The 10,505-nt window shown below is 66.0% G+C and overlaps 1 protein-coding gene and 1 long non-coding RNA gene across 2 annotated transcripts; one reads left to right on the top strand and one right to left on the bottom strand.

Moving 5' to 3' along the window:
* The first annotated feature begins 7 nt into the window (after positions 1-7).
* Positions 8-735, top strand: LOC127061220 (uncharacterized). The gene is made up of 3 exons (XR_007780664.1): positions 8-130; positions 359-437; positions 526-735. It is a non-coding gene; the product is annotated as an uncharacterized LOC127061220 (long non-coding RNA).
* A 1,260-nt stretch (positions 736-1,995) lies between these two features.
* On the bottom strand, positions 1,996-10,160 carry GTPBP3 (GTP binding protein 3, mitochondrial). The gene is made up of 9 exons (XM_050987825.1): positions 10,123-10,160; positions 9,223-9,539; positions 8,638-8,724; positions 7,248-7,450; positions 6,430-6,502; positions 5,357-5,500; positions 4,049-4,214; positions 3,486-3,944; positions 1,996-2,288 (listed from the first exon to the last, which is right to left on the bottom strand). Exons 1-9 carry the CDS (start codon positions 10,158-10,160, stop codon positions 2,054-2,056), a joined length of 1,722 nt encoding a protein of 573 aa, XP_050843782.1. The 3' UTR covers positions 1,996-2,053.
* Positions 10,161-10,505: the final 345 nt, after the last annotated feature.

The raw sequence follows: 10,505 nt of genomic DNA, 5'->3' as shown, positions 1-10,505 counted from the left end.
CCCCCCCAGATGTCCCACCTGGACCTGCCGGGCTCGCGGGGCCTGGGCAGCGCTGCCCACTCGGGCTCCTTCCCTGGCACGAGCGCCTACCTGGAGCTCCTGAAGAACCCGGGCACCCTGGGCACCATGGGTGAGACCCTGGGGGCACCGGGGACACGCTGGGGGGCACCGTGTCACCTGGGTGCCCATCCCATCAATCCCATGGATCCCATCCCATGGATCCCAATCCCATGGATTCTATCCCAATCCCATGGATCCCATCCCATGGATCCCACCCCACGGATCCCAATCCCACGGATCCCACCCCACGGATCCCACCCCATGGATCCCAATCCCACGGATCCCACCCCACTCCCAGCAGGAATGCAGAACCGGGCGGATCTCCAGCAGATGCTGCAGCTGATGGAGCAGTACACGGCCACGCTGAAGAACGCCAGGTGAGGGGACAGAGGTGACACCGGGCCACCCTCCCCGGTCACCCTGGGCTCCTGGAGCTGCCCCCGACCCGATCCCGTTTTCCCACAGCGGATAAGGCTGGAAAAGCCCACGGAAAACCAGGAGAGCCGCCCAGGAGGTGCTTCCCGCAGCACGGATGGCAACCCCCGCCCCGGGCCACCCTCCCTGTGTCCCTTTGTCCCTGTGTCCCCAAGGCCACCCCGCGTGTCCCCTCAGATGTATCCCCGCCTCTCGGCTGGAGCGGGACAACAGCCGGCCCCGAACCTGGGGACAACTCGCTGCTGGTGTGGGTGGAAATCCATGGAAAAATGGGGAATTTTGGGAGCGGGAATTCTGCACAGAGGGGTGGGACATGCCCGAGGACAAGGCACAGGGATGTCCTTGTCCCCAAAGGATGGAGGACAGCGCTGTCCTTGTCCCCCAGCCCCAAATTTGGGGACAACTCACTGCTGATATGGATGGAAATCCATGGAAAAATCGGGATGGGGAGCGGGAATTCCGCACAGAGGGGTGGGACACGCCCGGGGACAAGGCACAGGGATGTCCTTGTCCCCAAAGGACAGAGGACAGTGCTGTCCTTGTCCCCAGCCCCAAATTTGGGGACAACTCGCCGCTCATGTGGATGGAAATCCATGGAAAAATGGGGATGGGGAGCGGGAATTCCATCCCAGCTCTGCACAGAGGGGTGGGAAACGCCCAAGGACGTGGCACAGGGATGTCCTTGTCCCCAAAGACGGAGGCACCGCACTGTCCTTGTCCCCCCCGGCCCCCCCGGAGCGGGCCAGGGATTTATTCCCAGGATTTATTCCCGGGATTTACGGCTGCGTTTCCTGTGGAAAATCCTTTTCCTGCCCCGCCGCCCCTGCCCGCACGCCAGGCGCCACCGAGGCCTCCCGGAGTGTCCCTTGTCCCTTTCCCCATCCCAAGTGTCCCCCGAGCCCTGTCCCTGCCGGGAGAAGGGCACTGCCACCTCCTGCCACCCCTCCGAGGATGGCGATGCCACCTCCTGCCCAGCGCCAGGGTGGGATCCTGGTGACAAAGGTGACAAAGGTGACAAAGGTGACAGAGTCTCACTGTCCCCGAAGGGCTGGGGACGGCCTCAGGCACTGCCAGAGGATTTCCTGGAATTCCTCCATGGATAATCTTGGAGCGCCAGGTGCTTCCCGAGCTCCCGACCGGGTGGTGGCACACGGGGGTGGCACAGGGGTGTCCCCAAGAGATGCTCCCATTTTTGGGGTGGCAGAGCACCGGCAAGACCCCACATCTGCCACGGCTCGGGGGAATTCCATGGATTGGGAAGGATCCCGGGGGTCCCAAACCCCCCACGCTGAATCCTCGGGGTCGGGCACAGGGATGTCCCCCGTGTCACCCTGGGGATGGGGACACCCCAAAGCAGGGACACCAGGGGTGGCTTTTCCCCCTCCAGCTCATTGTTTGTCCCCCCTGCCCGGAACTGGGACTTTTCCAGGGTTTTTTTCCCACACTTGGGGCTTGGGACACCCTCCCACCCACGGCCACCAGGGAGGGGACAACAGCAAAGCCACCAAAGGCACGGCGGTTTAATCCCGGTGACACCGCCCCCCGCGGAGCGCCACCGTCACTTCCCGACACAAAAGTCCCTAAAAATGACATCCAGGACCTCCTCGGCGCCCACGTGCCCGGTGATCCTGCCCAGCTCCCGCCGCGCCACCCGCAGCTGCTCGGCCGCCACCGCCAGGTCCCCGCTGTCCCCAAGGTCCCCGAAGCGCTCCAGGGCCGCCGCGCACGCCCCGAGGTGGCGGCTGTGCCTGCTCCGGGTCAGGCTGGGGGAGCCCAGGAGGGGATCCCCGCACCTGGAATGGGAACGGGAACGGGAATGGGAATGGGAACGGGAACGGGGAAAGGGAATGGGATTGGGAACGGGATTGGGAACGGGGAAAGGGATCGGGAACGGGAACGGGATTGGGAACGGGAATGGGAACGGGGAAAGGGATCGGGAATGGGGAAAGGGATCGGGAACGGGATTGGGAATGGGAATGGGGAAAGGGATCGGGAACGGGATTGGGAATGGGAATGGGAACGGGGAAAGGGATCGGGAACGGGATTGGGAATGGGAATGGGGAAAGGGATCGGGAACGGGGAAAGGGATCGGGAACGGGATTGGGAATGGGAATGGGATCGGGAGTGGGAATGGGATAGGGAATGGAGAAAGGGATCAGAAATGGGATTGGGAATGGGAAAAGGGAATGGGGAAAGGGATTGGGAATGAGATTGGGAACGGGATCAGGAAAAGGGAATGGGAACAGGAACAGGGATTGGGAATGGGATCAGGAATGGAAAGGGATCAGGAATGGGATCGGGAATGGGAAAGGGGATTGGGAATGGGATCAGGAATGGAAAGGGAATGGGGAAAGGGATTGGGAATGGGAACGGGGAAAGGGATCGGGAATGGGAACAGGGATCAGAAATGGGATTGGGAATGGGATTGGGAACGGGAATGGGATCGGGAGTGGGGATAGGGATTGGGAATGGGATAAGGAATGGAAAGGGATTGGGAACGGGATTGGGATTGGGAACGGGGAAAGGGATTTGGAATGGGAATGGGAAAAGGGAATGGGGAAAGGGATTGGGAATGGGGAAAGGGAACAGGATCGGGAATGGAAAGGGATTGGGAAAAGGGAACGGGAATGGGAACAGGAAAAGGGATTGGGAACGGGAAAAGGGATTGGGAACGGGATCAGGAATGGAAAGGGATCAGGAATGGGATTGGGAATGGGATTGGGAATGGGAAAAGGGGGTTGGGAATGGGGATTGGGGAAAAGGGATCGGGAATGGGAACAGGAAAAGGGATCAGAAATGGGATTGGGAATGGGAAAAGGGATCAGGAACGGGACCGGGAATGGAAAGGGATCAGGAATGGGAGTGGGAACGGGAAAGGGATTGGGAATGGAGAAGGGGATTGGGAATGGAGAGAGGGATCAGCCAGGGAAAGGGTGGGATCAGCCAGCCCCAAAAATCAGGATGAGGGTTTGGGATGCCCCCGGACTCACAGCTGTGCCAGCTGTTGTGCCAGCAGCTCCAGCAGCGCCTCCAGCCCCTCGCCCGTCTTGCAGGACAGCAGGGTGGCAGGGGGTCCCTGTCCCTGGGCACCGGTGGCACTCGGGGACCCCCCGCAGGACAGGGGGGTGGCAGGGGGTCCCTGTCCCTGGGCACTGGTGGCACTCGGGGACCCCCCGCAGGACAGGGGGGTGGCAGGGGGTCCCTCTCCCTGGGCACCGGTGGCACTCGGGGACCCCCCGCAGGACAGGGGGGTGGCAGGGGGTCCCTGGGCACCGGTGGCACTCGGGGACCCGCCGTGCCCCCCCAGCAGGTCGGCCTTGTTGAGCACCAGCACGCAGGGGGTGCCCGGGGGCGGCTCCAGCGCTGCCAGCGCCGCCCCCAGAGCCACCGGCGTGGGTGGCACCGAGGTGGCATCCAGCACTGCCAGCACTAGGTCGGCCTGGCACAACCTGGGGACACACAGAGGGCGATGTCACCTTCCGGGCTGAGCTGTGGGCACACCCCAAAACGCCCCAAAATGCCCCAAAATGCCCCAAAACCCCCCCGAGCTCACCGGGCACGGGCCCGGGCCACGCCCTCGCGCTCCACGGGGTCGGTGGCCTGGCGCAGCCCCGCGGTGTCACTGAGCACCAGCGGGTACCCCCCGATGTCCAGGGCCACCTCCAGCACGTCCCGCGTGGTCCCCGCCGTGGGGGACACGATGGCGGCCGGGCGCCGACCTGGGGACAGCGGGAAAGGTCCTGGGGGATTTGGGGATGATCCCAACCCTGCAGGGCTGAGGGTGACCTGGGGACATCAGGAATGGTCCTGGGGGATTTGGGAATGATCCCAACCCTGCAGGGCCGAGGGTGACACTGGGACATCGGGAATGGTCCCGGGGGATTTGGGAATGATCCCAACCCTGCAGGGCCGAGGGTGACACGGGACATCGGGAATGGTCCTGGGGGATTTGGGATGATCCCAACCCTGCAGGGCTGAGGGTGACTTGGGGACATCAGGGAATGGTCCTGGGGGATTTGGGATGATCCCAACCCTGTGTGCCCAAGGGTGACACGATGGCTTGGGGACATCGGGAATGGTCCTGGGGGATTTGGGATGATCCCAACCCTGCAGGGCTGAGGGTGACCTGGGGACAGCGGGAAAGGTCCTGGGGGATTTGGGATGATCCCAACCCTGCAGGGCCGAGGGTGACACGGGGACATTGGGAAAGGTCCTGGGGGATTTGGGGATGATCCCAACCCTGCAGGGCTGAGGGTGACACGGGGACATCGGGAATGGTCCTGGGGGATTTGGGGATGATCCCAACCCGCAGGCCGAGGGTGACTGGGGACAGCGGGAAAGGTCCTGGGGGATTTGGAGATGATCCCAACCCTGCAGGGCTGAGGGTGACACGATGGCTTGGGGACATTGGGAAAGGTCCTGGGGGATTTGGGGATGATCCCAACCCCTCCACACCTGGTCCCCACCCCAGGTGACACGATGGCCTGGGGACATCAGGAATGGTGCTGTGGGATTTTGGGAATTGTCCTGGGCCCTCCACATCCAGTCCCTGCTGTGGGTGACCCTGGGGACACTGGGAATGATTTCCGCTGGAATTTTGGGAATTATCTCGTCTCCTCCACATCCATGGGTGACACGATGGCTTGGGGACATCAGGAATGGTCCTGGGGGATTTGGGGATGATCCCAACCCCTCCACACCTGGTCCCCACCCCAGGTGACACGATGGCCTGGGGACATCAGGAACGGCTCCCTGTGGGATTCTGGGAATTATCCCAACCCCTCCAGACCCAGTCCCCACCCCAGGTGACACGATGGCCTGGGGACAGTGGGGATGGCCCTGTCCCCCCAGCCCCACTCACAGAGCAGGTTGAGCAGGCTGCTCTTGCCCACGTTGGGGGGGCCGGCGATGACGGCCCGGACCCCCCCCCGCAGCAGCTCCCCCCGGCGCCCGTCCCGCAGGTGGCCCCGGAGCTCCTGCAGCAGCGCCCGCACGGTGACACGCACTGCGGGGACACCGCGGGGACACGGCGGGGACAGCCCGCTGGGGACGGCAGGGACACGGCGGGGACAGCAGGGACACGGCGGGGTCAGCCCGGCTGGGGACGGCGCAGGGGACAGCCCGGCTGCGGACAGAAGGGGACACGCGCCCAGCTGGGGACGGCGGGGACATGGCGGGGACAGCGGGGACACGGTGGGGACAGCCCAGCTGGGGACAGCAGGGACACGGTGGGGACAGCCCAGCTGGGGATGGCGGGGACACTGCGGGGACAGCGGGGACACGGCAGGGTCAGCCCGGCTGGGGAAGCAGGACAGCCGGCTGCGGACAGGGCAGCCCGCTGGGGATGTGGGGACACGGCGGGGACAGCGGGGACACGGTGGGGACAGCCCAGCTGGGGACAGCAGGGACACGGTGGGGACAGCCCAGCTGGGGATGGCGGGGACACTGCGGGGACAGCAGGGACACGGCCGGGTCAGTCCGGCTGGGGACAGCGGGGACACTGCGGGGACACGGCAGGGACAGCCTGGCCGGGGACAGCAGGGACAACCCTGGGGACAGGGCTGGGGACAGGGGGACACGGTGGGGTCAGCCCAGCTGGGGACAGCAGGGACACGGTGGGGACAGCCCAGCTGGGGACAGTGGGGACACGGTGGGAACAGCGGGGACACGGAGGGGACAGCCTGGCTGGGGACAGCAGGGACACCCTGGCTGGGGACAGCGGGGACACAGAGGGGACAGCAAGGACACAGTGGAGTCAGCCTGGCTGGGGACAGCAGGGACACGGCGGGGACAGCCTGGATGGGGACAGTGGGGACACGACGGGATCAGCCTGGATGGGGACAGTGGGTGGATGGGACAAACCCCCGGGGTGTCCCCATTGCCAGAGTGCCACCGTGGGGACACAGCCGTGGCACGGGGACAGCAGGGGCTCACCTTGGCTCAGAACCTCTTCCTCCACGTTGTCATCCTCGCTGAAGTCGATGTAGGCCTCCAGGTGGGCGAGGGCCTGCCATTGGGGGGGAGTCATCCCCGGGCTGCTGGCCACCCAGGAGGGCTCAGTGGCCACCCGGGAGGGCTGAGTGACCACCTGGGAGGGCTGGGTGACCCCGCAGGGCTCAGTGACCACCAGGGAGGGCTGGGTGGCCCCGCAGCGTTCGGTGGCCACCGGGGAAGGCTCGGTAACCACTAAGGAGGGCTTAGTGACCACCTGGGAGGGCTGGGTGACCACTGGGGAGGGCTGGGTGACCACCGGGGAGGGCTGGGTGACAACCCGGGAGGGCTGGGTGACCACCGGGGAGGGCTGGGTGACCACCGGGGAGGGCTGGGTGACCCCGCAGGGCTCAGTGACCACCTGGAGGGCTGGGTGGCCACCTGGGAGGGCTGGGTGACCACCTGGGAGGGCTGGGTGACCACCGGAGAGGGCTCGGTAGCCCCCCGGAGGGCTGGGTGGCCCCGCAGGGCTCGGTGGTCCCCCGGGAGGGCTGGGTGGCCCCCAGGTCGGGCCCCCGGCTCGAGTACCCCGGGAGGGCTGGGTGGCCCCGCAGGGCTCGGTAGCCCCCCGGGAGGGCTGGGTGGCCTCGCAGGGCTCGGTGGCCCCCCGGGAGGGCTGGGTGGCCCCGCAGGGCTCGGTGGCCCCCCCGGGAGGGCTGGGTGGCCCCGCAGGGCTCGGTGGCCCCCCGGGAGGGCTGGGTGGCCTCGCAGGGCTCGGTGGTCCCCCGGGAGGGCTGGGTGGCCCCGCAGGTGAGCCCCACCTGGGTGAGGGCGTGGCTCCAGCGCTGGTAGAGCCGGCCCAGGTCGCCCTCCATCTGCCGGAGCGCCTGGCGCCGCTGCGCCTCCGTCTCGGCCCCGATGAGGTCCCGCAGCCCCTCGGCCGCCGTCAGGTCCAGCTTGCCGTGGGCAAACGCCCGGCGGGTGAACTCGCCCGGCTCGGCAGGACGCAGGCCCGGCAACCGGCCTGGGGGGGGGCAGCGGGGCATTGGAGGGGGGACTGGGGAAGGGGGGTGGGGGAAGGGGGAGGGGACGGCCCGGGAATCCTCAGAGGGAAGGGGGACTGGGATAAGGGGAAATGGGATAGGGGTAATGGGGACAGGGGAAAGGAAATGGGGAAATGGGGAAAGGGGAAATGGGGAAAGGGGACATGGGGAGGGAAAGGGAGAAGGGGACAGGGGAGGATCAGGAGGGACCCCCGGGATCCCACCCAAAGGGAAGGGGAAATGGGGAAAGGGGAAATGGGGAAAGGGGAATGAGGAAAGGGGAGGATCAGGAGGGACCCCCGGGATCCCAAAGGGAAGGGGAAATGGAATAGGGGGAATGGGGAAAAGGGACAGGGAAAATGGGGAAAGGGGAAATGGGGTGGGGGGGAGTAGGAGGGACCCCCAGGATCCCAGAGGGAAAGGGAAATGGGGAAAGGGGAAATGGGACAGGGGAAATGGGGAAAGGGGAAATGGGACAGGGGAAATGGGGAAAGAGGAAATGGGGAAAGGGGAAATGGGACAGGAGAAATGAGATAGGGGAGGAGCAGGAGGGACCCTTGGGATCCCAAAGGGAAGGGGGAAAGGGATGGGGGAGGATCCCAAAGGGAAGGACACAAAATCAAGGGGGAAGAAGGATGGGGGAGGATCACCCGGCACCCCAAGGAGAAGAGGGAAAGGATCAGGAGGGCTGGGAAAGGGGCAGGATGGGATGGGATAGGATCAGGAGGGATGGGATAGAGGCAGAAGGGCTGGAGCAGGGCCAGGAGGGGTCGGGGCTCACCCAGGGCCTGCAGCACCCCAAGGGGCAGTAGGGGATGGAAATGGGGCAGTAGGGGATGGGAGCAGGGCCAGGAGAGGTGGGATAGGATCAGGATGGGATGGAGCAGGGTCAGGAGGGATGGAATAGGGGCAGTAGGGGATGGGAGCAGGGCCAGGAGAGGTGGAATAGGATCAGGATGGGATGGGAGCAGGGCCAGGAGGGGTCGGGGCTCACCCAGGGTCCACAGCACCCCAAGGGGCAGGATGGGATGGGATAGGATCAGGATGGGATGGGAGCAGGGCCAGGATGGGATGGGATAGGATCAGGATGGGATGGGAGCAGGGCCAGGATGGGATGGGATAGGATCAGGATGGGATGGGAGCAGGGCCAGGAGGGGTCGGGGCTCACCCAGGGCCCGCAGCACCCCGCTGACCACGGCGGGCCCCCCGTGCACGTGCAGCTCGGCGCAGTCCTCCCCGGTGAAGCTGCGGGGCCCTGCGGGCACAGGGGGCTGCCTGGGCACCCCCAGCTGCCAACCCCGTGTCCCCAACCCCGTCCCATGTCCCCATCCCTGTGTCCCCAAGCCCATCCCGTGTCCCCAACCCTGTGTCCCCAACCCCATCCCTTGTCCCCATCCCCTTATCCCCATCTGTGTCCCCATCCTCATGTCCCCAGCCCCATGTCCCCAGCCCCATCCTGTGTCCCCATCCTGTGTCCCCAACCCCATCCCGTGTCCCCCCCTCTATCCCCCCGCCCATGTCCCCATCCCGTGTCCCCGTACCTGTGTCCCCATCCCTGTGTCCCCTACCTGTCCCAGCCTCAGTCCCATCACCGTGTCCCCAGCCCATCCTGTGTCCCCATCCGGTGTCCCCACCCATGTCCCCAGCCCCGTGTCCCCAACAATACCCCGTGTCCCCCCCTCTGTCCCCCCACCCATGTCCCCATCCCTGTGTCCCCCTCCCGTGTCCCCACGCTGTCCCCGCCCTGTCCCACCTGGGAACCACACCACGAGCCCCCTGTCCAGGCTCTCCAGGCTCTGGGGGTCCCGGATGTGCCGCAGGGCCATGACGCGGGCGGGGGGCTCGGGGGTCCCGGTGAGGCAGCGCAGGGCGGCGCCGCTGCCCGGCCCGCTGGCCCGGATCACGGCCACGCCGCAGCGCCCCGGCGCCGAGGACAGCGCGAAGATGGTGTCACCTGCGCCCCTGCTGGCACCTGTGGTGGCCCTGGTGGCACCTGCGCCCGGTGGCACCGCCGAGGGTGGCACCGCCGAGCTCAGCGCCCGCGCGCACCTGGGGAATTGGCGGGGGGGGCGTTATGGGCACCCCCCCGGGTGGGCACGGAGAGGGTGAGACCCCCGTGGGCAGCCAGGGGTGTGCTGGCCTCAGGTGGGACCCCTCCCCAGGTGAGACCCCTCCCCATGGACCCCCTCCCCAGGTGAGACCCCTCCCCATGGACCCCCTCCCCATGGCCCCCCCTTTCACAGGTGGGACCCCTCCCCATGGACCCCCTAACCATGGACCCCCTCCTCAGGTGACACCCCTCCCCATGGACCCCCTCCCTCGGTGGGACCCCTCCCCAGGTGAGACCCCTCCCCATGGACCCCCTCCTCAGGTGACACCCCTCCCACGTGGGACCCCTCCCCACGTGGAACCCCTCCCCAGGTGAGCACCCCTCCCCATGGACCCTCCCCTCCCCAGGTGAGACCCCTCCCCATGGACCCCCTTTCACAGGTGTGGCCCCTCCTCAGGTGTTCCCTCACACGTGTGTGCCCCCTCCCCAAATCCTCCCCCTCCCCAGGTAATTCTCTCCCCAGGTACCCCCAAACCCCGCCACCACCACTCCCGTACGGCCCCATGTCCCCCTGTCCCCTCTGTCCCCTCCCTGTCCCCTCACCTGCCCCTCGCCGCCCTCACGGCCCCGCTCAGCGCCATCGCTGCCCTCCCCGCGCCCGCCTGGCCACGCCCACCGCTACATCCCATTGGCCAAACCCATCAAGGAGGTGTGGCTATCACGGAAATCCCGCTTCTGATTGGTTAATAACCACCGCAGCCTCCGCACCGGCCTCAGCGCCCACGCGTATTATCGCATGCTATTGGTCAATACACATGTGGGGGCGGGGCTAACGGTGAAACAAGGCTTTTGATTGGTTAATATGCAAAGATGGCGGCGCCCTGGTGAAGCCACGTGAACCCCGCGGTTCCGCCCGGTTCCGGTGAGAAACAAGATTTAAATTGTTATAAAATTTGTATCTATTTATATTGAAATAAAACCTAAAA

The sequence above is a fragment of the Serinus canaria genome, unplaced genomic scaffold (assembly GCF_022539315.1).
Source record: "Serinus canaria isolate serCan28SL12 unplaced genomic scaffold, serCan2020 HiC_scaffold_275, whole genome shotgun sequence".
In the NCBI taxonomy this organism is placed as follows: Eukaryota; Metazoa; Chordata; class Aves; order Passeriformes; family Fringillidae; genus Serinus; species Serinus canaria.
This window is presented reverse-complemented; position numbering and strand designations above follow the sequence as displayed.

What these genes read in the sequence shown, in the direction of transcription:
- GTPBP3 (XM_050987825.1), bottom strand. Translation starts at nt 10,160, where the DNA reads ATGGCGCTGAGCGGGGCCGTGAGGGCGGCGAGGGGCAG. An exon ending in CGGGGTGCTGCGGGCCCTGG is followed by an intron (nt 7,451 to 8,637) that starts GTGAGCCCCGAC and finishes GCCCCCCCCCAG; the next exon opens with GCCGGTTGCCGGGCCTGCGT. An exon ending in GCACAACAGCTGGCACAGCT is followed by an intron (nt 2,289 to 3,485) that starts GTGAGTCCGGGG and finishes TTCCCATTCCAG; the next exon opens with GTGCGGGGATCCCCTCCTGG.